General features: G+C 43.3%; 1 protein-coding gene across 1 annotated transcript; it reads left to right on the top strand.

Annotated features, from left to right (window-relative positions):
* Window positions 1–2,966: 2,966 nt before the first annotated feature.
* On the top strand, window positions 2,967–23,806 carry TRIB2 (tribbles pseudokinase 2). The gene is made up of 4 exons (XM_052665609.1): window positions 2,967–2,998; window positions 3,723–4,141; window positions 8,003–8,295; window positions 21,395–23,806. The coding sequence occupies exons 2-4, from the start codon at window positions 3,872–3,874 to the stop codon at window positions 21,861–21,863; spliced, it is 1,032 nt and encodes a 343-aa protein (XP_052521569.1). The 5' UTR covers window positions 2,967–2,998; window positions 3,723–3,871; the 3' UTR covers window positions 21,864–23,806.
* Window positions 23,807–27,392: the final 3,586 nt, after the last annotated feature.

Raw genomic sequence — 27,392 nt, 5'->3', positions numbered from 1 at the left:
CTTCATAGGCGCACCTTGTTCTCCAAAAAAAGTAGGAAAAGCAAAAAATGAGGTTCTGTCCCCTGACACTGACCTGTATTTCCTTCAGGAAGAGCCATTCCAGAGAATGAACTCAGCACTTCAATAGTGGACATGATAATCAAAATAAAAAAATAAATAAATAAATTGCAGAATGCATTTAAAAGATAAAGAAACTTCTAATAGGATTCTCTCTAGGTGACAGCTTCCAGACAAGGTAGGTCAGCACAGTGAAGCCCAGAGATGAAAAGTCATCCCGTAAACAATCTCAAAAGGAATCTCCCCCAGCTCATTTGATGGCAAGGAGGAAACCAGCATTCTGACAACAGAGGTAGCTTCAAAAAGATCATGAGGATATTATGATCATTTTGCCACATGCCAAGGCAGGCAGCAGATAGATAGACAAAACTTTATTGCTGAGCTGGTCTATGGACTTTGATCTGACTTTTAGGGCTTGACTCCTTTTCATATCTCAAATATAATATGCTGATTTTGCTCTACAATTGATATGAATTATTACATCAGTAAAAACAGACACAGCATTATATTCACCTAATGTCTCAATAAGGCATATACTGTTCATTCAGAGTTTGTTCCTTTAACATCAGATTGAAATGCTAATATTTTCACTGACATATCTGTAGAAGTAATGTTTATGAAGTTTTAGGTTTGGAGAAAGATACCAAAGAAATTAAAGTATAATTTTCAAATTATACTGGAAAAGCTAAATTGACCTCATGGATAGACATGTATCATTGCTACTCTAAGAGGCATGGAAGGGTAGGAGTAAAATCAGAAACTGAAATGTGTAACTTCTTCCTTCCAAAACTGAATAGTTACATTTACAGCAAATGTATCCCCTTCCACTATGAATCACTGCTTCAGATTCCATTAAAAATCATGAATTTCCAACAAGAATCTTAGAGTAATCCAGATTTTTTCATCCATCTCCTTTCACTCATTTCTCCTGCTAGCCTTGGAGGCTCTGTGAATCCTCTCCAGATCTGCTAGGGTCTGTGGCTTCAGCTAGTGCTGGGAAACTAAGCAAGAGAAAAGAAAACACTGGCTCAAAGAACAGAGATTGGTGCAAGAGCTTAGGTCTCTCATGTTTTGTCATAGTCAGGAGTATAGGGTGGGGGGGGGAAGAAGGCAGAAATTGTGTAAAAAGCCATCTACTAAGAAAAGAATGTTTGATTTGGATCACAGGATGTGAGACTGGAGAGCAAATTGCATAACTTTATGGCTTGTCCTTATTTGCAATGATTCAATATCCGGCACTGCTCATCCCATTTCTAAAAATGGTATTGGAGAGTTACAGGGAATTCAGAGGTGAAGGGAACAACTGAAGAATGGGGGGAAACACCTCTTTATTTTGAGGCAAATAGCAAAGACTGGGTTTGCAGGTCATCCTAGAGACTGCTGCAGATCACTGCTTCTGTGTCCTTCTCCACTGAAACATTCACCAAGACCAAATCTCAATAATATCTGCTGTCTGAGGCTCATCTGCCCCATTCTAAGGTTAATTCAGCACTGCAACAATCCTTTGTCAGTAGTCTTCCTTTTACAGCTACCTAACACAGCACGGAGAGCCCCTTACATGGATGAGGAGCGATGAGGTAAGTGTGATGCCATGACAACTACCCTCATTGCATCCATGTCTATGCCTTCCCTGCCAAGACCAGTCCACTGTAGGGGAATCTCTACAGCCTCTCCGCAGCCCTGCTCAGAGGCATTTCTTTGTCTGAAAGTTATCCTCTGAGTAATTTTGCCACCAAGGCCTTTTCATTATTATCAGGCTCCGTTGATTCACCAGCAACATAGAATCATATAATGGCCTGGGTTGAAAAAGACCACAGTGATCTAGTTTCAACTCCCCTGCTATGTGCAGGATCACCAACCAGCAGACCAGGCTGCCCAGAGCCACACCCAGCCTGGCCTTGAATATCTCCAGGGATGGGGCATCCACAGCCTCCTTGGGCAACCTGTTCCAGTGCCTCACCACCGTGAGTGATCATCTAAAGCACACAATCATTAAGGTTAGAAAAGACCACTAAAATAATTTAATCGAACTACCAATGCCCACTAAACCATTGCCCTCAGTGCCTCATCTCCACATTTGTTGAACACCTCCAGGGATGGTGACTTCACCACCACCATCCCCAAAATCTCTCTTCTCCCATTTCTGACTCTTCTCTATCCTGATGTGAGAGCAAGGGAGCCAGGACACAGCCTGCCTTTTGACATTTCCCCGCAGAAGGGCTCCTCTGCCCTGCCAGGCAATGGCCACGGGCTAGAGCACTGCTTCCCACACCTCCCTGTCTTCTTACTGTTCATTTCATCTTTTATACATATATATATATATATATATATATATATATATATATATATATATATATATATTTTCCTGTCGTTGCTTTGAAGGGAACACCCCTTTCACATGGCTGCAGCTGCGGCTGCTCTAAGGACGTACAGCCCCACGCTGCCCGCAGGAAAAAAAAGAGAGAGAAAAAAAAAAAAGCAATTTCTTCATTGACAAAAAGAGAAACCAAACACGCCCGCTGCGGCTCCGGCACATGCAACGCACCCAGCATCCGCATACAACAGCCACTCTTCTTTTAGGAAGCTTCGTTCTTTCTCGAGTTTGGAAGTTATTACTAATTACAATTAATTAGTTAACATCTCACCCCCAACCGCAAGGGCAACCCACCCGACTGCTGAACAGCCCCAAGTCGCTTCACCTTGTTTACCCCTAGCGCTGCTGCCGGCGGGGGGAGGCGGCCGGGCCGGGGCGGGCCGGGGCGGGCTGGGGCGGGGCGGCGGGCGCCCGGGGCGGGGCGCGGCGCGGTGGGCGGCGGGGCCGGGCCGGGCCGGGCCGGGCCGGGGCGTGCGGCGGCGGCGGGGCAGTCAGCCTGCGCGCTGGGCACCGTGCGGGCGTGCGGCGGCCGGCAGCGAGGCTCGGAGCAGCCAGCGTCCCCGCCACGTAAGTAGCTTTGATGCGGCGGGGAAAGACGATGCCCTGCTGAAGGAGAGCGGCGCGGTCAGCCTTTCCTTTCCTCTTGTGCAATCCTCGGGCGTGGGGTGGGGAATCCCAAACAAAACCTGCGATCTGCTTTTTTTTAATTATTATTATTTTAAGCGATTGCACAGATTATCGCACCCGCAGTGAGAATTGGGCCCCCTTTTCGCAGCGTTGTTTTTTTTCCTCCCCTTTTTCCTTTGTGCCCCCAATCCCAAATCCCGCTGTGCGGTGAAAGCGTTCATCCTCCCTTACACTTTTTGTTCTGTCGGAGCGGAGGTCGCAGCGGCCCCCAACTCCCTTTTCCCCACGCGGAGCCGCGGTTCGGGGCGGCCCCTCGGAGCCTCTCGCCGCGCCGCGCTTCCTTTTGTCGGCCCGGCGTCCGCTGCACGCTCCCGGTTAAATGCTCCCTCGCTATTTCGCGGGGCATTTTCGGAGCGCCGCGGGCGCCAGCGGCGGAGCTGCCACGCCATCTACAGCCCGGCCTCGGCAGCGCGGATCAGCCTCGCTGTAGAAGAGAGAGAAAGGACGGTCCCCGTGCGCGTAGCGCCCGACTTAACCTTTTGTTTTCGCCCCGCGGCAGCGCCGAGCCCCGACCGCGCCGCTCCCTGCCGCGCCGCCCCCCGCTCCGCGCCCGGCCGCCGGCGGAACAAAGGGCGGCGGGCTGAGCGCTCTCTCCCCGTGCCAGGACGCGGCGCTGAGGCTGGTCGCCCGCCGCCGCCGCGCTCCCGCTCCCGCCCCCCGGCGCACACAAAGGCGGCCGCAGCTGGACGGGCGAGGGACCGCTCTCCACGCCAGGGCTCCGGTGCAGCGTCTCGGCTGGGCTTCTCTATACTCATGAACATACAAAGGTCAACCCCTATCACGATAGCACGATATGGGAGACCGCGGAATAAAACCCAGGATTTTGAGGAGCTTTCGTCCATACGGTCCATCGAGCCAAGCCAGAGTTTTAGCCCGAATCTAGGCTCGCCGAGCCCGCCGGAGACCCCGAACTTGTCGCATTGCGTTTCTTGCATCGGGAAATACTTATTGTTGGAGCCTCTCGAGGGAGACCACGTTTTCCGAGCCGTACATCTGCACAGTGGCGAGGAGCTGGTTTGCAAGGTAATGCCTCACCTCCTTGTTATCCTCACGTCTCGTGTCAGTTTCCCGTGTCTCGCAGGAGGGCCGAGTGCAGCCGTGGGCTTCAATTATTAAATACTTTTAAAAATGAAAGGCGCAGGAGCAGCATTCAGGGTGCATCCTGGAACTTTTCCCTCTCTCCAGACAATGGCCACGTTCTAGCGGTGGCCCGCAGCCAGCTCTGCCTCTCACCCCGGGGACATTGTTCTGGAAAGAGCAGTCCTTTAAGTAGGTTTTAGCGGGAGTTCAGGGCAGGAGAAAACCTCGTCTTTCCCACTCTCACTCCTCAAAATGGAACGGGGAATTGCCAGCTTGTTTGGAGGTGTTGGACCTGCTGGCTGCCTCGGTTTTTCTCCCCATCCCTTGTTCTGGGACGGAAGAGGATGCGGAAGCGGGAAGGTCGCAATGAGCTTTGTCTCAAAAGTGATTTAAAAAAGAAAAAAAAAACCCTCACATTGAATGAATCAGCCCGAGCTTCCTCACCATGGAGCTTGTTTGCAAACATCATCCTCCCCCATTGCACAACTGAGCAAGAATAAAATCTGCACACCTACGGCTTTTGGAGGAGCAGACAAAATAGCTGGCCCGCTCTTTGTAGCCTGTCTGCCCTCCATGCCTCCTCTCTGATTGCTCAGCCCTTAGAGGTGAGCTGTTGGAGGAGTACCCCCAGATATGTGCACGTCTGGTGAGCGATGTTATCTTCCTTTTGGGCTGAGGGAATATTTTCCTTTGTTCCTAAATTGCAGATCTCATTGTCTGTAGTGAGCTAGACTCGTGCCCCGCAGTAGTAGTTCTTGTAACTGTGGAGCAGATTGCAACCTTGCAGCAGGCACTGCAGTATTTGCATTGTTCCTAATTTAGAGAATAGTGCCCTTTGGCAATGTTGGGTGTCAAACTAATGCAAAAACTGAAAAGTAGACGTATTGTAACTTGCTCACATTCCAGGGATTAATACTCGTGTTGCTGATGGTTTCATACTTCTGTGCTCAATTCATAAGTTCAGGACTGGCTCGTAGCAGAGAAGTGAAAATAATTGCTCCCGTTTCTCTCTTTGTCGAGCTTGGAGTTCAGAGGGCGATTTAAATGTGCTCATTGATTGAGTTATACAACCTGATGTTAAGGCAACTTCGGACTTTGTGTGGTTATTCAGGGGAAAAAAGGGCCCATGACTTTGCAAAGGGCTAATATTGCATGCTGAAATGAATGCTTTGTTACTAAACTGAAACAGAGCAGGAGAATTTCTAGAATGAAAGCCAGCTTGGTGCAGCAGCACAGTGCTGCACTCTAGGACATTGGCATCTTTTCATGAAATAAACAGATCCCACAAAGCTGCTGCTCTGTGTGAAATCATAGGTGAACTTGTGTGGCAAGTGGTGAAGTGGGGGCTCCGCTCTCCTTTGTTTCCTGTTTGGTTTGCAGGATTAAGGTGGTGTTTTGGTAACAGCAGGAGTGGCGTGGCTGCAGCTCACAAAGGCTGGACTTGATTTCTTTCCTCCCTTTAACCTGTATGTTTTTAAGCTGATCCTGACTTTTCAATAGTATCAGTTTTTCCATATGTGCAAGGCACTACTTCTAGCAGGGCTCCAAAAATATAATCCTGGCTCAAATTGTGGGTTTGTGAATATACAGTTGTCAGTCCTGAACTCAATTTAAAGCCTTCTTTAAAATGCCTGCGGTAACACGACTGCTATTTGTCAAGTAGCCTTCCGGCGAAGAGACCTGCTATCTGGTATCTTATTGAAGATGCTCTTGGAGATTGCTTGCACAAACATTGGGTTGGATAACAGACACATACTGATGATTCTCAAGATTCATTTGGCTGCACCCACTGACTGTACAGATGCCGTTATTTGCTTCAAGGCTCCATGGCATCCGAACAGTGGTAACTTCTCACTTCCAATTCCCAGCGAGAACTAAATCAAACTGCAGCTTATTGGACATTTACTGAATAGAGGCCAGGGATTTTAAAAGCTGGGATACAAAGAAGCCTTTTATAAAAGGTATTCTACCCTGTAGCAGTGTGATGGTGCTTCCCATCTCCTCCTTTTCAAACACTGTGCTGATACAGATCCATACCTGCTTAACCTAGCCCAGGGGCCAGAAAATATGGCAAATTTCTATCAGGACAATCTGGTTAGGACAGTTCTGCACTTATTTCACAAAGGATTTGAGCTCTGTGAATATTCCCACTTAAATTTTATTTTACAGCAGCCTCTTTGTAGCACGGCCATTCACTTAGAGTTCTGAGATATAAATGTCAATGAGTTCTCCTCTGGAATGATTTACACCCGGGTGATTTAAGCTACACCCCTCCCCTCCCAAGTTCTGCTTCCTTGGCTCACTGTGTCGCCAGAATGCCTCCGTGCTGATCTGCCCCCTGCAAAACGTGTGGGATCTGGCTGGCAGCCGTTAAGGTTGTGTCTGCTATGCTGGAGTGCAGCCTCACAGGTGTGGGACGAGGAGGGGGTTTCTCCATGGTGTGAGTTTGGATCCTTTTCTGTGGAAAGGGATGGTTAGTATTGTGCTCTGAAGCAGTGCATGGCACACATTGTGAAACCTTAGGGAGATTTGGATTGAACTGTGTCTTAAAAGCCCAGTCCTGAAAGCTTTGTAAAGGTTCAAAGAAAGCAAGGAGGTTTGCTTCTGGGAGAGTACGCAAATACTTGCTGCTGCAATACAAATGCCAGATAGAACACAGAAATAAGAAACGGTGGTTTCAGTGTGTTTGGCGGCTTTACCAGGCTCTTCAATTTTGTGTTCAATTAAAATGGGACATGACTACCTTAAATTCTTTTTACCCAAGTAACAAAACATCGGAGAGCAAGTTACATATTAATAGCATTTTTATGCTGGTGGAAACACTAATCCTTTGCTTTGTAGCACATCCGGAGCAGGTATAATTAAAAACAAAAATCCCTGCCATCAGTACTTGGCTTATATTCTCCTCCAGCACACTGACTGCTGTTATTCTCAATGAAGTCTTTCTTCTTCATGTAATGTGGGCATTTCTCAATCGACTCACATACTGATTCATTCGTCATCACTAGATTATAGTAACTTTTTATGTTTGGGTTTCCCAGCAGCCTTTTTAATTCCTACAGCTCATTCACAAGATCAGTGATAACATACTCGGTATTAAAGGGACACTTTGCTTTTAATGGAGCACTTGACTGAAGCACAGAGAGCTCGGGGTGGTTCTGCCTTTTCCCTTTTGAAAGGTGTTTGTCTGCACTCCAACACTGGGGCTGCTTCCCTGGTTGTCCTTCTGATCTCATAAACAGCCATTGTAAAACTGAGACTTTGAAAATGAAAGTGACTTTGCTGTTTGTGGGAGGGGAAAGAAATGCAGGAAATAAATATGAATGGTGAAGGATGATATTTAAACCTGAAAATCTGTCAATCGTTAATGGGTTAATAAAGTCAAGAGGGAGCATGGGGATCAGAGTGGATTTAATCCGACAGCTTCTCTCAAGGCAGAACTACTGGTCAAATTGTCTGTGAGTTTGGATACAAATAAACAAGCTTCAGTCTGAGAGCTGCTTATCACTGATCTTTAGAGCTTAATTCAGATTAAGTTGTTAACTTGATCAGCTATTAGCAAATGAGTCTGTTCTTGCTACAAATTTTGGAGGCCTGCCTTTCTCATAGGGGCTCCAAATATGCGTTGTGAGGGGCTGCACAGCTTGTTTTGTCTTGTCCTCTATGCCGTGAGCCCGTGACATCCTGTTTGCCTCAGTACAGTATAAACTATGCTCAGAGGTGCTCTGTTAACAGAATTAGATACGCTGTCGTTCACTGTCCTTCACAGCGCTAACCTTGGCTTTACTGTCATTGTTCCTGCAGGTGTTTGATATTGGCTGCTACCAGGAGTTATTAGCACCATGTTTTTGTCTGCCTGCACATAAAAATATCAACCAAATTACTGAAATAATTCTCGGGGAGACAAAAGCGTACGTGTTCTTTGAAAGGAGCTATGGGGACATGCATTCATTTGTTCGCACCTGCAAGAAGCTTAAAGAAGAGGAGGCAGCCAAACTCTTCTATCAAATAGCTTCCGCTGTTGCACATTGCCATGATGGTGGACTGGTACTGCGAGATCTGAAGCTGCGAAAGTTTATTTTCAAGGACGAAGAAAGGTAAGAGCATCCCTTATGTTACAGGTGGAAGTATCTGAGGTCAGGTTCAGTGTTATGGGATGCTGTGCTCTTCTTTGTCACCCTGCAGTTCATTTGTGGTGCATGACAGGTTTCACTTTCCTTACTTTCCTCTGCAACCTGATCATGGGAGGATGTACCATGTGATGTTCTGACTTAGGCTTTGGAGTAATGTAAGTACAGTGGTGTTTGCGTCTGTGCCTGGCCTGTGCAGCTCCTCCTCGAGGAGTACCCTCATTCCTAAGCAGAGGATGTCTCCTGCAGGAAGGCTCTGTGGAGGTGACTGGTGTAGGAGCTCCACTAACGTAAATACAACTGGTGTTCAAAGAGGAAAGGACTAAAAGATCTGCTCTGTTAAAGACAACTGGAGTCTGAAATGGCTCATTCCAGTGAGCAAGCAAGAACAGGAAGACCAGCAAGTGGCTAATGCAGATATAGGTTAGAGGGAAGGGCCGCATTGCTTTGAAGGATCACTCTGAAGACAGCTGCTTGTTACCCTGGAAGGGTCTGGAGGCTGCTTCTGAGGGTATTGTCTGCAGTAAGACTAACACTGCCTTGCTGCTGTGTGGGTGCCTGCTTTTAGTATCAGCTATTCTGGTACTTGGGGAACTACCCTTTTTTGGTTTTATTTGTATCTCCTCCTTACATGCTTTTTTTTCCCATTAATTGTCTGGTTAATGATTGGGGGGGGGGAGATGGAAGACAGGGAATGAAGTAAAGCTGAGTATTCCAGGTTGTTGAAGTGCTATTTCTGATGCTGAGCCATAGCTATACAGTTGAAGCTTTGGAAACTTCACATCTTTTTCCGTGTGGCTACTGGTTTTTCTTAACTATGTTATGTCATGTATTTTCTTGCAACTTCCATGCAAACCATTGGGGTAATGAACTCTGCCAGAGTAAAGTCAGGCTTTGACGGACGGATTAAATGGGAAGAAGGCCAGCAGAAGGAAAAACTGAAAGGGGACAGAGCCTCTCTTTGTGCCTCTTCATGTCCTGATGGAGGATGGGCAGATACTTTTTCCCTTCTGGCTCAACCCCACAGGTTGTCTGAAAGCTTGCTCAAGCTGTCGAAGGGAAAAGTAGATGTTCTGGAGAGAGTCACTGAGAATAACTAATGTATATCAATTCTATTTGAGGCTGTTTGTGGAGTTGTAAGAAAAGTAGGGTTTTTTGCAAGCTCAGGAAATCCGTGGTCAGAGAATGACAGAAAGCTAATAGACAGTTCAGTCATTAAAGAAAAGTTTCTGACCCTACAATAAAAAATGACAATGTCTGTCTTGTTTAAATATTCTCTACTTAAAATTTATTAAAAGGTAAGTTTTCTAAAATGTACTTTTCCTTTTAAGGAGTTTAAAAGGAGTAAAGTAGAAGACCATTTCTTAGTTCAGTTCAGGCAACTCAGCTATTCCCCATTTTCTTGCTGCAGACCCAATATGTATGATTACCATTCACTTCTGTTCTAATAAGAAAGCTTAAAATGCAGCTGGCTTTGTGTCCATTCAGAGAAAAATGCAAAGCAAGTAGATGTAAGCTGCACTTTCACAACTTTTATTCTGAGTTTAATAATTAAACAGCATTATAGCACCTTTGATGTAGATAACAAAGAAACTTGTGTGAAGTAGGTGGGGATTTCTGCTGTAGCTGATAATGTCCTTACATTAAAATGGATTTTTTCCTGGGTATATGCAGAAACTTGTCTGGTTTCCTAAGGAGGACAGGACTGGAGCCTACTTTCCTTTTGCTGTGAACGAAGGCAGCATGAGCTCAGAGCAGTGTAGTGGGGGCGGGTGCAGGCCCTTGCTGAATACTTTTGAACTCCTACCCTGCTGCTTACTAGGAACTGAACGCAACCCACGGCACGAGGCCAAGTCCTGCAGCCACCCAAGAAGAGTGGTGTGTACTATAATAGCAGTGTTTGCATTTGTGAATGCTTTTCTCATAACTAGTCTGCGAAATCACACAGTTGCTCACTTTTGAACAGTGTCTTCTAATTGTACAGTAATTCACTTTAAAGGTCAAATATGACTTGCTAGTTATTTTTAAGATAACCGTAATGTGGTTCTCTTCTGGATGTGCTGTTGATTTGGATGTAGGGAGGTATTGCAATCCTTTCTCCACTAAATAAACAGTAAGATGAAATAGTGGGAGATGGAAATAGAACCTCTCAGCGACTGGCTTTTTCACATGCTCTGATCGTTAGACTGTAATCAGTTATCACTTTGTCAGCTGCTATATTTAGGCAGAAAGATCTTCCCAATCTTTTGGAGTTCACAGCGTGTGTGTGCATTGCTTGCACCCATCCGAGCTCGTGGTTTGGGAGCCTGCTGGCATTGCTCGTGTGCTGACAGTTGGGCTAGGTGATCTTGAGAGGGCTTTCCAACCATAATGATTCTATCGTTCCGAGGTGCCTTGCGTTCAGAAACTGCTGCCTGTGTGATGGGTCTGCAGAATTTGCTTTTCTTTGATACCTGTGGTAATGCAGGGAGAAGGAAAAGAGGAAAAAATGGTATTTTAAGAAAAATCTGTGAACTCTGCTGCTGTGTGTCACCTGTTCCTTACTGGAGCTCTTTTTCAGCAGTTCTTTTCCTGACTGTTTCCTCCAGTCTTTAGAGAGAGTTGCCAGACTGACTGCAGGAACCAGTAAGAGTGTGAAAGATGCACGAAGGCAGTTCCATTTGTTTAAAAAAGAAAATCAATTAAAGGATTTCATAGTACATGCTCCTTCCATTGATTCCAATGCTGCCCTGGTAGTTGGGTATGAAATTGGAGCTTGTGAGTTTTGCAGGCAGGTGAATATGACATTAAATCTCTTCAGATTTCATTCCCATTTATCTGAACTACAGCTGGAATTTGTAAAGATTCAATATCTTGATCTAGTAGAGTTAGGAGTGCTCTCTGCTCCTGCTGATGTCGCTGCCTGGAATGCATGTTATTTGGATGTTGCAAATTACAGTGCCCTTTTTATAACCGTAATGAACGAGGAAATAAGAAGGTAGAAGAAAGAAATGTTGGAGACTGGTAGTGCTGTATTTTGTAGGGGTCTTGATCTTACCAGCAGCGTTCTCTTGACATACTAAATCAAAGCTAGACTGTGATGATGTGTTACATCTTGCTATTGTGTGTGTATAAATATCAGCACTTAGATGCAAAGTTCCACACTGCGGAAGCCAAACAAATTATCTGTTTTAAGGTGCTTCAACTTAGAACTTGAGTCTTGAACTGCAGAAATTTTGAAGATTGCATGCCATGAAAATGATGTGTGCTATTGGCACGCATCTTAAGTCTTTTGTTTTTTGTTTTTGATTGTTTCATATGAAGGAACATTGGGAAATGTTGTTTTGGGGGGAAGTGCATCTATGTTTTTCTGTCTGTAAACTATAGGTGAAATAAGCAAAGTATTGCTTATTTAGATAAGCAATTATTTAAATAAGCAAAGAATTTCAGAGTTAAGCTGCTTAAACCTGCAGCAGATCTTGATGAAGCAGAGCATCTAAGACATTACCGCATGGCTGGAAATGTTTTGTAAGGCTGGGTTAGCAAGCAGCAGCACATCCATTAAATGAGGGCAGTGACTGTTAGAGTTCTGAAAACATGGAAAACACTTAATTTGCCACGCTGGGTCTCACCAGACTTTTAAAATTACGTATCAGAGCCCTTTATATGTTTTCTGTTTCCACATGTGTCAGTCACTTTTCTCATCCTGGATATGAAGATGGGTCAGTGTTGCTGCTGATCTTTGTGGTGCTCTTTTATTTTTTCTCTGTTCCTGTTAATGGTATTTATGGTTTTATAGTCTGCCCTCATAGTAGGCCCTTGGGCAGAGCAGCTCTGCCCTTCTGGCATCCTATAATGATGTTGCAGAATGGGCAGGGCTTTCTAGGTTGCGCTAAAAATAGCGGTATTCACAGGATAGCTAATAAAGCAGTTCATCAGTGTGATGTACAGCAGATGCTTTGAGAGAGCCACCTCAAAGATCTCGGAATTAAATCAAGCATTTATCTGCTGCTTGTCCAATGGCTTTCCTAATACAAGAACGTTTCTGCTGTCAGGGAATTATTAATTTCTTTAGTGCTTTTTTTTTAAGCCTTTAATTTTATTAAAATATTAGCTGTCGTAACATTTGAAGCTTAAAGACCCTGAACATTCATCATAGTTGTTGGGGGGAAATTAAAATAACTTTGGTATTTAGATATCATAATTTTCCTATATACTTTTGAGTAAAAATGAGAAGTGATTGATATGTGGGTGGGATTCAATACAAATAATATCATCTGACACATTCTGCTCTGCACCAGGGGATTCCACCTTGTACTTTTGCCAATTTAGAAAGTGTGTTAGCATAACATATTTCTTTGATGCTCTTAGAATTGTTTTTTCTCCTCCCCTCCCCACCCTGAGTTTCTCAGCTTTAAGTGGATAATGCTAGTGACCTAGTTATGTTATCTGCAATCCTAGTGGTACAAATCTGATTCTACAAAAAACACAGAATCCTTGTACATATGTGCCTTTTTCCAAATAGGCATTTCATTTTCTGATAGTTAGCTGTAAGTTTATTTCCCTGTATTTGTCAAACTGTAATCCAATCAGCACTTTTTCCCCATGGTGTTAAGAATCTGTTATTTTACTGATGACTCAATAGAGAAGAGGTAAGTTAATGCTTTCCTTAAGTTCTGGTTTTCAAATGCCAAGAACATTACACACAAAGCTGATCTTTACCTGTTTTGATATTTAAGCTCTTCACCTTACCCTCAATGGATGCTGCAGGACTATACAACACCCCTTCTTTAATAGCAGAGAATTGTAGGTAAAATTTCAATCTTTCTAAACTATTACTATTTTGCCTCTTGTGAAATACGAATTGGAAGGCAAACCTCTACAAATCTCTTCTGTGAAACTTCAGACCTAGGAGCAGCTACACAACTGTTCTTTGCAGAAAAGTTTGTGCTTCCAGTTGCTTTGTGGGGTTTGGTTGCAAAGCTCCTCGTTTCTGCCAATGTTCCTGGGATTAGTGTGCTATGGGTTTATTGCTGATGTGATGCCTTTCCTGATGGGGGCGTGGGAGGCAATCTGCAGATGTCAAACATCACATCAGCTTTGTGAAGTGCTTAAATCTCCTGAGGGCGTATGGAGACACAGAGGTTAAGTGTTGTGCCTTAGGTCATAAATGAAAGTAAAAGCCAGGGAGAAGTTGACTGCTGGCTGGCTGCAGGATATATCTCAAATTCCAAATGGGCCTTGAGTCCAGACATTCAGCATCCTTCAGTGAGACCATGAGTGGTTAGAGCATGTGATGTAGCTCCTATGGAGTCTGCAGCAGGTTTTGCCCTCAGACTGTGATGTCTTCTGGTATTTGCTTGGCAGCTGGATATGTAATACCTTATCTCCCTTCTGAAGGGCAGTGTGGGATGCAGCTCTGTGGGGGACCTGGAGCAGTAGAGAAGCCATGCTGGGGTCCTGCATTTACTTCAGGCTGCAGGTTGCCTCTGTGTTCTGTCCAGCCTCTCCCACCACAACCACTGACAGACCTTCCTCACTGTGTGCTGAGGTGGTTTGTGTTGGCAAGTGCCCGTATCACTTTCTTATGATGGCTCAGCATTATGTTTGTATTTGGATGACATTCTCATGGTCACCAGCTTTTTGGAAGGCTCTTTTGGAGGGGTTGTCACATTTCCCCCACTGTGAAGACTGCATATTGACTTTCTGGTCTTTTGTATGACTTTCTAAAAGTTGACTTACTCAGTTCTGCATTGCATGTTGGCTGTATTGGTTGGCATGGCTGGGTGCCCATCACACAATGCCTGTCACAAGATTCCTCTTTTTGAGGACATGCTCTCTGCAGTCCCTGGATAAAGATGTTTCTTGGGATATCTTGTGCTGAGAGTTCAACATCTGGCCATTTTGAAAACTTTGAAAGCTCCAACCATAGACTCAGTGCAAAATATATTCTGTGTTGATTTCTGAGTCTGCAGGCCTCTGAGCTGGAAGGCACCTGCAATATCAGCTGCTATGGTGAAATTCTGTTCGTGTATATTTTTTTAGTTGTCCTTATCACACTGTGAAATTACTTCAAGGTTGTGAGTGGAAAAAAGCAGACTGTAAACAGGTATCAACCAGGAATTTTAATTTAGTTTTAAGCATATGCTTTTTAGTAGATATATATTACTTAGAGGCAGGTTACAGTCATCTAAGCAGAAGGTTTGCAAGTTGAGTTGTGAAATAATGGCCCTGCTTTATTTTAGAGGTGCCGGGCTTCCACTTGCAGCTCAAAAAATCTGGAGCCTTATTTGCAATATGTGGCTACATGAAAAAAAAAAGAGATTTTCACTTTTTTTTTTTTCCCATGAACCTTCACCATATATTGTTTGGACAGACCTGGGAGGGGAAAACAAAACAAAACAAAACAAACAAAAAAAAAAAAACAAAGATGAACATGGCACACAGGTGAGAGCAGAGTCTTTTAAAACTCTGACCTTTATTGTGATCTAAAAAAGTAACAGCAAGGTGAAGTAGATGCCGTGGGCCAGATGCTTATCGTATAATGGCCTCCTTGCAAGGCTGCTAACCAGGCCTCTTCATGAAAGGTTCTGCACTGGATTTCAGAGCCTTTACCCCACACAGACAATCAGTGCATCACTGCTTTCCTCTGTGCTTTTTGGGAAGCTTGTTGTCACCTTAAGCGGTGAGGGCATGTAAGAAGCTCGGTGCATGGCACACAGGCTGGCCTGTTCCCAGCAATCCTGTCTGAATGTTTTAAGGCCAAGGCCATGGGGCCTCCAGCTGTACCTGGAAGACTGTGAGAAGTGGGTCTGGGTGCATTTTTTTTTAACTGGAAACCAGCTAAAGTCAAGTTAAAAGCTCTAAGTGTGGCATGTTGACAAGGGGATGTGGGGCCGGATAGGATCCCGATGGAGGAAGGGTGGGGGGGATATGTAATTTTTAGAGGCTTCCTTATTCCACGGAAGTACCGGTGAGGGAATCTTCCCTTAGGAACAAGGTTCATCCTGTAAAACCTTTTCTGCCTGCAAGTCCCTGTTGCCTTTTGAAACATATCCATGAGCCTGTTTCATTATGCAAGAGACGGTTTGTCTGACAGCCTCTGTTGAGGGCTTTTTTTTTTCCTGGAGTTGCGTAGGATGCTGTGCAATGAACTCCCAGGCTGTGTGCTGCTATGTGTTGGAAGGGATCTTAGCAGCAAAAGGAACAGGATTTAAATTGATGACGTAACATTTCCCCTCTGAACCCGAGTGCCTCGCTACCCTGGGAGGAGATCGAGTAGCTCCAAGTTCAGGATGGGTATTTGCACCAAGTTGCAAATCATCTGCGTGGGATTTGACTAGCTGCCATCCTCATCTCACTGCCTCCACAAAGGCTTCTGCATTATTTAGGAGAGATTCCTTTAGTTAAAATAATCAATTAATAAAAGAGAACTGTTTCCAGTGTCAAGCTTTTTTTTTTTTTTTTTCCTCCTGCCTGATGGCATAATTGCATTCATGCTCATCTTTGTGTTGGGGTGCTAGCAACTGACCTTGATTAAATGACCTGTAAGTTATTGGCCACACAGGAGCAATCCCTGATCTTTTGGGCAGTTATGGGTTCCTGTTGATGGCTTGAGTGCTTTCACCTAGGGAAAGGCTTTCCTGGCCTCGGTCAGAGTAATGTTGAAATATGAGAGAGGATTGCTTGAGTGCCTTTGTGTTTTTTTTATGGGCAGGTTAATATAGGGGGGAATGCCGTGAGGCATCTCTTCTCTTTAGAAGTTGCTGTTTTATGTTTACCTGCAGTCGTATCACTAAAATTGCAATTTGGATGGCAATTTCAATTCAGCTGATGGTTGTCCTCTGATCTTGGGAAGCATGAAGCTGATCTATAGGATCTGTAAATCCGGAATATCTTGTTTTGACCCTAACTGAATAGCAAGTGGGAGGTGTGCCTGTAGTCTGAAGCAGGATGCCTCCTTCCAGAGTAGCTGATTTTTGGTCATCACATTAGAGGTGATGCTGGACTATAACTGTGGGTACAGTCTGCAGTTAGTGTTCCCAAAATGGTAGCAATGGCTCAGCTGTGGTTCAGGTACTGTCTCCCACTAGATGGCTTGGGGGGCAGGTTGGAAGCAGCTGCTTTCATTGATTCAGGTATGGATTCCTCCACTGCAGTGAATAAACAGTAATAAAGATATTTTCCTCTGAAATGCTCAGTCTTTCAGTCAGTATTTCTGCTTTAAATGTTCCTTTTTTTTTTCTTTTTTCTTTTTTTTCCCTGCCTCACGAGCCCTCTGAATAATTCCACTGTTTCTGGTATGGAAATCGTGTTTGCTTTTGGAGAATAAGAGTGGAGCAAGCGTGAACGCCGGGTTCTTACAGCCCTGGCTTTGGTGTCAAAAGGCAGGGGAGTAGTTTGCCAGTAACCCGTGAGCTCTGCGGGGAGGAATAATGTGAATCACCCTGGAAAAAAAGGTGTAGGATGTGCAACAGAGCCCTCCGCCAGAAAAGGGTGCTAACTTAGGAGGCGGCATTGAAGAATCTTCTGGAAGACGTTTAATTGATTAGGTTTTGTTACATTACTGAAGAGCAAAGTCTGAATGCATTCAAGTAATGAATGGCATATTGATAAGAAATTCAGAGTGGTATTGTTTTTCATGGGTTTCCCTGACGGTTTCTATGGGGACAAAGGCGCATTTCCCGTCTGAGTGCTGCTGCTGCCCTCTGATTGCACTTCTGTGGTTTCATTCACCAGTAATGGGAAAGCATTCATAGGCAGAATAGCTTCCCCTTTTTAAATAGCCATGATTCAGGGTTGTATTTTTTTTTTTTTTTTAACGCATTAGACTAATGCAGTGTTTTATCAATGATCTGATAGATGCATAATGCTCTTTTTTCAAGTTCTTATTCAAGGTCTGCATTAAAACTTGAAATTATGTACTGTAATTACGTAAGCCGTGACAAAAGTCTTTGTTGCCCTACAGTGTGTGTACAAAGTGATTCTCATCCGGCTTTGGCAGTAGTTTATGTTTCAGCTTCAGGGATTAATTTTTGTTGCAACTATTTAAATGGCCAAACTTAAATGCTGATGCTCTGGAAAACTTTTTTCTCTTGTGGGGGTCCTTCAGCTGGCTGATGTGTGTTAATTATTTAAAGAATGAGAGGTTTGGTGGTTTTGTTTTGTTTCTAGAAATGTGACTTTAAAGAAGTTTGAAGAATGATTTCATTTTTGTTTGTGCCTTCTCTTCTTTGTAATAGGAAGTGCTTCAAAGCTGATGTTGATTTCACATTTCAGTGTTTGGTTTCAAGTCTGTCCCCTGCCTGCCAAGGGCCAAATTGAATTGGGTTGTCTGTTTGTTCTGCAGTTGGATGCACTTCCAGCCTTTGCTGCAGAAACTCTGTGTTCTCAGCAACTCCTTGCAGTTTTGAGGGTCTGTTTGTTGTTGTTGGCTTCTATTCTTTTTTCCTGGATATTTTATTTCAGTGCTTCCTCTGAGAGAGGAGGTGGAGGGGAAGAAATCAGTGCTCATCCAGAGTGTCTGTGCGCATTTCTCTGTTTTTAGATCCTCTCTTTCCTGTTGTTCTCCCCCCTTCTCACCCCTCTAGAGGGAAAAAATAAAAATCTCAGACTTGCAGAAAACAGAGCTCTTTTAGGCAGTGCTTGAAATCTGGAGGAAGGGGAGGCTAGCCAGAGCTGGAAGCCAAGGATATCTGTTTCTCTCAGAGAGGCTGTACAGTCGGAAATAGCAGCTCCTAAGCCAGGCTGCTCCTTTTCAATTGCCTGAAAAAAGCATGAAATGGCTGTAAAAAGCGGAGTGATACTTGCGGTTCATAGCAGCATGCCATCCAACTGTGCAGTGACTGTGTGCTATATGCAAGGCTGAGGTGTGTGGAGTTGCTGTCTCTTAAGAAGCCAGCCTGGCTTGGGTCTGCCCTGGCTCCGGGTCATGGGGGCAGCCTAGAACAACACAACCAGGGCCTTCAGCGGTGACATTTCATGATTGTTTCTATGCATGGGCTGCGGTTTCTTCCTCTGGAATAACTCAACCCTTAGGGAAATAAGAACATCCCAGTTGTTTCTGTTCGTGAAGGGGAATGTCACACTTGGGCTGTGTACCCAGCAGGTGGGTGCTCAGGTGATGCAGGACAGCAGCTTGTGAGGGAGATGCTTGTGTGCTGAGGGGGCTTCTAGTGCCTATATTCATGTTGGAGTGCAGCCAGGTGAAGGAGACATTTCCTTGTTTTTTACCTTATACATCAGGGTGTTAATGCGTGACAGTTTGGGGGCTGGCTAGAAGGGCAGAAGAGAGCTGAACATTGTATTTTTGTTTGGTTTGGGACCTTTTGTTTCCTCAAAGATTGTCAGCTGAGTGGGATGAAAAACCTGGTTGAGTGTTTGCTTCATTTGGTTGCAGATTATGGAGGAGCTGGCAGATAAGGGCCAGCTGTTGTTCCATTTGCTTGCTTAAACAAAACCTGCCGTAGCATGCGTTGAGGGCTGCTGGCTGCAGAATGCAGCACCTTGCATGAAAATGGAGGGAGGGATACTGCCTTTGTGTGCTGCATCTGGTTTTTCAGCAATGCATTTCTGCTCTAGGAGAAGATAGGTTCTGAGCTTTTTTGACACACTTTGCTGTCTGCTTTTACCAGTTTTGTGCAGCATTCATTACAGAAAAGAAGAGATTTAGGAATTAAAATAATTTTCTGTAGTATAGCAGCTGCTCGGTGAGCTGTTGCTTTAAATTTTTTTGCAACGATCAGAAATGTAAAACAGGGTAGGAGAGTAAACACGGCTTCCCTGCGCTGTTGACAGTCCAGTGGCAAGGCTGTGTGTGTGGGTGAATTCTCTCCTGCAAGTTGTTTATAAATAGATTACCCTGCCCCATTCCCTCTGTGTGCTCTGCTTCTGGGAGCAGCAGTGAGTCAATGCTTTCCTGGCTGGTGGTTCAGTGACTTAATGCACGTTTGAGTAGCTGGCTTCTCCACTTCATCACTACACATACTTTTCTGTGGAAAAACTGAGGTGGGCAGTGCAAATGGAACCACAACTTGTGTCTCTGCCTTCCCTTTCATTTCTTCCTCTCTGTTCTCTGCCCTACTAGGAGTGTCTTTTCTCCCTGGGCATTTTGCCTTGCTGCTCTTCCTGTGCCACACAGGTATGGGAACACAGTGAAGCTGAGCATGCTGGAGGGACCCTTCTCTAGGCACTCCCCTGTTTGGGACCCTCTAAGCTGTGTACAGAGGGAAATTGTTGTGATCTTGATAATCACAGTCAGTTTCTCCTCGCAGCCAGCTTCCTGCATGAATATTGCTGCTGTAAAGTATTGTTGGTGTGCTCTGTTGCCAGAAGAAGTGCTGTTAGGCTGGCAGTGGGTACTTAATCAGGAAGCAGGTGTGTTGCAGAAACCCCATCAGCATCGGCACTGGAGAAGAAAACAGTGGCCTATTTAATGAGGGAAGGAGCTGCCTGAACACACTCTGCTTGGGAGCCAGGTATCCTGCATTCTGCATTTATGACTTCCTGATCCAAGGCATGTTGCCAAAGGGGCTTTCACCTCTGCTAGGAAACATCTCTAGCTGTTGAAAAGGTCCAAGTGTCATTATGACAGTTTATGGCACAGTTGCCTTTGGAGTACTCCACAGAGTGAAATGCTCTTTTGTTGGTTCAAAGATGGTAGCACTGAGCTGCCCTGAAACCAAGTGCCAGCCACAGTTACTCTTTTGCTACTCAAACCCAAGCTATGTTGTCTTCAGTAAACACTTAAGAAACAGGGCTTTCCTTGTCTGTTTTTAGCACCTGTGAAATGATGTGTTTTAGTCAAAAGACACCGTTCTGCTTTCTGGAATGAAGTTCAGTCTCTGCCTGTGAATGTCTGTGATACAGGGCAGGGTATGGTCATGACACTGGACTAGGGGTGATCACAGAGAACCACGAGATTAAGGAGTAAGGACAGGAATACTTGCAATTGATCCCTGGGTTGCTTAAAATCTGCACTGCTGCTAGGTCACTCTTCATCTGTATGCACTGGGAAAATCCTATTGCGTGGTGCTCATTCTACTCTTAAAGCCAACTATTGCTGGCAAATAGTCTAAAGGATAATTGCTAATCCTTTTTTGGTTGCCTGTGAAAGGGACAAACTTTTGAATATAGTTACAGATGTTAGCTGTCCAAATTAAAAGGAAAGAAAGGTTATGTTAATCTCATGCTATGACAAGCAACTTTAGCATTTTTTTTCTGTCCTTGAGGTATTTGTAATGGAAAAAAATTCTTTTGCAGAGGTAATTAGTGTAGCACTATGACAAGCTCATAGTGCTCTGCAGGCAAAAAGCACTTTGCAGTCACGATAAGGCATCTATGCCATCCTTCTGCAAGCCCACTGCTAGCCTCTGTTTGTTTCGATGTGAGGCATTTTTCTAGTTTGGCCAAATAGATAAGCTCACTGTTCATCTTGATGTTCAGCTCACCTGATCTCTCTTCAGCAGAAAGTTTGATTAAGATGACTGGAATTGGTTAAACTTGCTCTTCCTGAGTATAAGGATAAAGCAAAATATTGGTTAGTCAACAGGAATTGGTTAGGGTCGGAGCAGAAATTTTTATTCCTCTCAAGCCTTGTGGAATTAAAAGTGCAAGTAAACTGTTGACTAGTGTGAAGGTGTCAAAATAACTTCATCTGTTTAGGACTTGACCTGGATTTGGACGTGAGTCTTGAACAGGAGTGGAGTGCAGTCAACAAATAATCATGAGACTCATATCTCCTTTTGGAAATCGTGTTTATGGAAGTGTTATCAAACACATGAATAGAGCAGTTATTTTTATGTTTTTAAAAGACCTTACTGATGTGCTTACTGGACGTAAAAGCAATTGAAATCTTGTAACAGTGTATGGCAATATTCTTCATATGTCTTTTTAACTGGTATCCATACAAGTTAACTGTAACAACCAATACTGTGAGTGGGAATCTAAACTGATGCACTTCAGTGGTTGCTGAATTTTGTAAATTTTCGTTACAGTCTTTGAACTGTAACAGCCCAGAATATGTGTTCAGATCTTTGCTTACCTTATTTGCTTTGTGTTTGTTTTGTTTTGTTTCTTTTGCTTGCAGGACTAGAGTGAAATTGGAAAGCTTAGAAGATGCTTATATTTTAAGAGGAAATGATGACTCTCTTTCTGATAAGCATGGATGCCCAGCCTATGTGAGTCCAGAGATCTTGAACACAAATGGCAGCTACTCTGGCAAAGCAGCGGACGTATGGAGTCTAGGTGTCATGCTTTATACCATGCTAGTTGGACGCTATCCTTTCCATGACATTGAGCCTAGTTCCCTCTTCAGCAAGATCCGGCGTGGGCAATTTAACATTCCAGAAACTCTGTCCCCCAAGGCAAAATGCCTCATACGTAGCATACTGCGTCGGGAGCCATCAGAAAGGCTGACTTCACAGGAAATTCTGGACCATCCATGGTTTTCTACAGATTTTAATGTATCGAATTCAGGATATGGTGCTAAGGAAGTATCAGATCAGCTGGTGCCTGATGTCAACATGGAAGAAGACTTGGACCCATTCTTTAACTGAGCACAAAGACTGGTGTTCAGAAGGTACACAACCTGGAGATGGACACATGAAGGAGCCCTTCCTGATGGTGTTAAATCACATCCTGCATCAGCCTAGCTTGGTAGCAAATGACACTCGGAGGTCCTCGGATTGAGAAGGAACCTCCACAAGGAGCTAATATAACAAATGTAGCATGGGGACAGACTGGGGGGAGGGGAGGGAGCTTGCTATCAGGTTAGATTGATTTGGAGGAGAAAAGGCAGCATGGAGCAATTGTAGCTTCTCACCTTTCTGGAGCCAAGGAGACTGCACATGCCAATTCTGGTGCAGCTATATCACTCCTGATTCTGTTCCATTAAAAATAGTGGTAACTCACAACAAATAGAAACTTTTTGCCTCAGCTCACATCTTGGCATCGCACTGTTAAATATTTAACTTCAGCCATTATTCAGGGAAAGTACAATTGGCTAACATTTTTTTTAATCAGATGTCTAATAATTGATGGGATTAATTTAAGAAAAAATTAGGTGCACAAAGACGGACATGAAAAGTGGGTGCTAAAAACAAACAAAATTTCAGTTCATGTCTCTTGATAGCTATTTTCAACTCATTTCTTCTAAATAAACTACTTAATATTCTTGTCAGGAAATGACATTTTAATGCTTTGTTCCCTTAAGGGGAAGTATCTGTCATTTAACAAGCTGTTCTGTTTTGTGTCAAATGGTTTGTTGCAGGAAGCTATTATAACTAGAACTTCCAGATGCATTACTGCTATAATAGGGGAGAAAAAAAATGTAATTTTTTAAAAAAAGATACGAGATACTGGCTTCCATATCTGCCATGCTGCACGTATGTGACTAGAGAGGACAGAAAGCCCTTAATCGTCTCTATCTGAGAACCGATCTCTTCTTTACCTGACTGGCCCACATATACATAGAGGGCTCTTTGTTATTGAAGAAGAGTATTGTGGGTTGTTGTTTGTTTTTTGGTTTTTTTTAGTTCTTTGAATTCCTCTCAACTTGGGAAATGAATTGTTTGGGTTTGATTATTATTTTTTTTGTTTATGTCCAGAATAAGAAATAAGAGGGTATTAATAAGCTGAACATTTATATTACAGATATTCCTCTTGAAACATACACAGTAATATGCACCTTTTGTATTGTCAAGACTTATTCTATTTATTGAAGAAAATGTCACAGTAGTGATGTATTAAGCCAGTACTTCAATTACGGGTTGACTTGGGATGACATGTTACATGCTGTAGTTAACACACTTCTTTTCTGTTCAGGTATTTCTGTCCCTAAATAACTTTTTATTTAGCTTTTTTGATTTTTTTTTTTGTTGTTGTTTGTTTTGTTTTCTTTTTGTTTTGTTTCTGGATAGCTTTATTTGATTTAGACTGGCAAATGTTTTTATTACTGCTTTTATATTGCTGTATGATATTGAAATCTCTTGGCATAAATATTTGTGTTTCCAGTACCTCAGTTGTTCTGATATTACTGCCTGTATACGTTTTGTGAAGTGGTCATGTTTTTTGGGTAGGTACATGTGGACTCTGTAGTATGTAAATGTTACTTGAATTTGTGCTTAATTATAGTATGTGGCATGTGCGTACAGCTACTTGGCATTTGACGTATGGATGCTATTTGCCTGCCTCGCAGGAAAGTTATGGTCCCACTCTCAAGAGGATGTTTCACAGTTCTTTATCAAGAGACAAAGCTAGCTGCAGCTGACCTGCCTTGGTTCTATTTTGGTAACTAAGAATATAAAGGAGTAATGTTTTTACACTCTGAAGATGGTGCTGTGTCAAGAAGGACTTTTTTTATTTTATAAATACCTTATAGGAGGAAAGATTGGTGATGTGCATGGTGGGGTTTTACTGCCTCTGGTGCTTTGTCATGTATTTGGTTTAATGTTTTTGTCCTAATCTCTTCAATAAATAAAATTGTGCATATTTAACTAAATTTCAGTTGTGAACCATGTTCTTACTGAAGGCTTGAAGCACTGCAAGAGTTTTCTCTGGTAGGGCCGCTTAGCTGCTATTTTTTGTGCTCTTGCCAGACCTGTGAGCTGAGAAAGCTGAGCTCTTGTAAATAAAAGGTAATACTGTGTACCTTCTCATCAAATAATTTGCAATCTGCTACGAGGGAAACTGTTCTGGCTTGTCCCTGCCGTTTAGCAAGTCCATTTACCTGATTCAGGGAGGGTACAGAAATGCAGTGAGAACTATGTCTTTTTGGTAGTAAGAGGCACTTCCATTGGTGGGGAGATATAAAAATTGAGCAAGCTGGCATATCCGCTTGCCAGAGCTCTAGAAAAACATGCATCTTGCCTTCCGATTCTAGAAAGGATGAATCTGAAATAATATCTCCTTATTTACTGCTTTTTATTTAAGGCCAAACTCTACTACTTTCATTCACTCTGCATAATAATTTATAGCTGCATGGTGAGACTGCGTAGAAGTGTATGTGGAGTACACAGTGTTTTGTCCAATTGAGACAAGACAGATGAGTCTTGGCCCACTAAAGAAAGACAATTTGAATAAGCCTGTGATTTGAACACAGATATAGTCTGTTTTTGGCAATTCTGTAGTTTGAAAAAGCCACGGGTAGCAGATGTCTTCCCCCAGAAGTAACAACCCTCTGCCTAAGCTGCTGTACACCAAAATAGCAGAATATTGCACCCAAACTGCACAGGGATTATTATCAGGCCAACTTATGTTGTGCTTCATGATTTCAGTCCAGGTAATTCTAGCACATGTTGAGTATTTTGGTTGATGGGTTGAAAATTAACTGTTGGTTATAGCACCAAGTAGAAATGTTATTAACATGCAGAAACACTTGAAGATCAGCTTTTAAATGATGTGCGTGCCTTCAGCCAAAGTTAAAACTACTTGAAACTCTTTCAAATCAAACTCCCACAATAAATGTGCTTCATAGAAAAAAGCAGATTGTAATCAGTCATAGAGGGAAGGAGGGGGGAGGGTGGGGAAGTGCTGAATATTTCCCTCTCCTCCACTAAAACTTATGTGAGCGGCTTCTGTTCTGTTTGGGTGGAAGTAGCTAGACCTTATTTTACAGCAACCTGCATGCTTGCTTTTTCACTGCCAGTAATTATATGAAAAATGTGGCTGACTAATGATTGCTCATTCACAGTGCTTTTTATATCAAAGGCAAGAGCTTTCTTGGTATTGCTGCAGAGGAATCCTCTGGCAGCTGCAGTCAGCTTTGTGAGATGCTGAAGGAGTGCCCTGTTTCCGGAGCTTCCTCATCTCTGAAGTGAAACCCTAGAGGGGAATCTGTGACTTAAACAGCTGATTTCTGGCCTTTTTTTTTCTTTTTTTTTTCCCCTCCTCATCTCAGCTACCTCCCAGCGAGGGGGAAGGGGCTGAACCCCTTGCAGTTGAATGAAGTGCAATATGGTATCCACAAACTGAGCCACTTCCCTCATCGTGACCCTGTGATCGACTTCAGAAGCAGAGCTCCCTCTGAATATGTCTTTCTCCACCCATGCTACTCCTTGATGAAAACAAAACAAACGAAAAAAAATCGAAAAACTTACCAACAAAACAAACCTATATTTTTTATTTACCCTGACTTCAATTTCATCAGTACAGTGGAAGTGTTTCCAAGCTATGAGTTTTTGTTCAGGGTGGCATGAACACATTGCAGTTATTCCTTTGGTACCACAATGTCATAATAACCTGATCCCTTTGCCTTGCTGAGGTGTGTATGTTCTAGGGGTATAAGCAATCAATTAGAAAGGCATTCTATCAAAGAAGAAGCAACCTTGAGAAACTTGTAATTTATTATACAGAACAACAACAATAACAACCAAAAAATGAGATCCTGAAACCCTAAACCGCACTTTCCTGACAGAGATGAAGTCTGTGAAATGTAATGCCAAGGAAAAGCTACTTAGAAGGGGAAAAAAAAAAAAAAAAATACTTTTCAGCCTGAAATGATTATGTTAAAATTTGGAAATGTATGAGTGAGCTCTGTGACTAATAGTATAATGAATACCAAAAGAATTAGTATTGATCTATTCTTTGTTAAAGTTTTGTCTAAGGTTTCTATAAAAAAACTTGCTAATTTAATAAGAGGATATAGCTAACAACTTACTTCAGTTGTAACTTTCCTATTCTTTCAGTAGAAGAAAATGTTGAAAATTGGTAACATGATGAGACAAATTGAAATCAAAGCGTAAGGAAAGCAGGGTATAAATGACCTGTATAAATGTAGTATGGTATAATTCCACAGGAATATAGGAAACAACTGAGGAGAATTTCTCTAGGGGGAAAAAAAAAGATGAAACTAAACGAGTTCTGGCACTGACTTTTGCCTTTCCCTATGTTCTTTTCCCATGCCTTCATTTCTGTGTTTCTGACTCCTGAGTTACACCAAATTAGCCTATCTGCTTCCTCCAAGAAGCCTTATGAAAGGTTGAAAATCTCAGCCATATTTGGCTTGGAAAGTTTTGAGTACATTGGTCAGTGTGTTTAATTGGGAGTAAAAATATGTTTTCAGTGATAGCAGTATAAGTCCTTGAAAATAATTTTATATTATTTGCACTGATGTAGATGAGCCTGGAACTCATTTCTTAAGGGCCTAAATGAGCCTGACTTGTGTGCTGTGAGGTGTCACTTATTCTAGCTATTATTCAATTAACTTTCATTTAGATTCCTCAAGAGAAACGACCTTAGTAAAAGAGCAGATCCCATTGTTCTGGCTTTCCTGCCTTCTTTGCACAACTTCTGTAGCCTGCAGGGGAAATATAAAATAATCTTGGTGTGGCAGCTTGTGGAAAGTAATAGGTTAGCTGCTGCATTTATTTCTACTCAAAGAGATTAAAATGCAGTTGCAGAGGTGGTGCTGACATCATCCCGAGTGCACAAATAAAGTTGACGTCAGTTATACACTGTATTGCAAGGTGTTTATCTTCATCTGATTAGGTTAGTAAAATGCATATTGCAAAGCCAGCACACACAGGAGGAAACGGTGTGGTTGTCCCTGCTTCCCATGTGCCCTCTTACACGGTGGTAGGTCTTGGAAAGACTGAAACACATACTGCTCAATAAGGCTTCTGTGAAACTGTGGAGCTGCCCCTGGGCTTGATTTTTTTTCCTTTGTTAATCTCCAAACATCAGTGTTAAAACATAGCTTTTATCTGATTTAGGTGTTGGGCAGCCCCTTCTTGCATTGAAGTCCAGCTCTGAACTTTTGACCTCTGCAAGTCATAGAATTCTTTGAGGCCTGTAGAGATCATCTAGATGCAATCCCCCCACCACAGGTGTCACCAATTGGCAGGAGAGCTGATGCCAGCTGTCTCCAGGCACATGCTTGAGATGTGGAGGGCAGCACCAGAAGACAGGTGCCTTCCCCCCTTCGGTTATGACTGAACGTACATTTGAAAAAGACACACAAGATAAAGTCAGTATCCGTAGTGTTCTTCATCGGTCAAACCAAGCTCTTTGCAGTATGAGGTGGACAAATGTCTGACTCCTTCTCATACTGACTCTGAGAGCTGGCACATCTGGACTCTGAGACCCAC

Source organism: Tympanuchus pallidicinctus, unplaced genomic scaffold (assembly GCF_026119805.1).
Source record: "Tympanuchus pallidicinctus isolate F22 unplaced genomic scaffold, pur_lepc_1.0 scaffold1, whole genome shotgun sequence".
Taxonomy (NCBI): Eukaryota; Metazoa; Chordata; class Aves; order Galliformes; family Phasianidae; genus Tympanuchus; species Tympanuchus pallidicinctus.
Note: the sequence above shows the minus strand (reverse complement) of the source record. Positions and strands in the feature narration are given on the sequence as shown.

Coding starts and splice junctions, on each gene's coding strand:
- TRIB2 (XM_052665609.1), top strand. CDS start 3,872: ATGAACATACAAAGGTCAACCCCTATCACGATAGCACGATATGGGAGA. Junction 4,142..8,002: donor GCGAGGAGCTGGTTTGCAAG/GTAATGCCTCAC, acceptor TTGTTCCTGCAG/GTGTTTGATATTGGCTGCTA. Junction 8,296..21,394: donor ATTTTCAAGGACGAAGAAAG/GTAAGAGCATCC, acceptor TTTTGCTTGCAG/GACTAGAGTGAAATTGGAAA.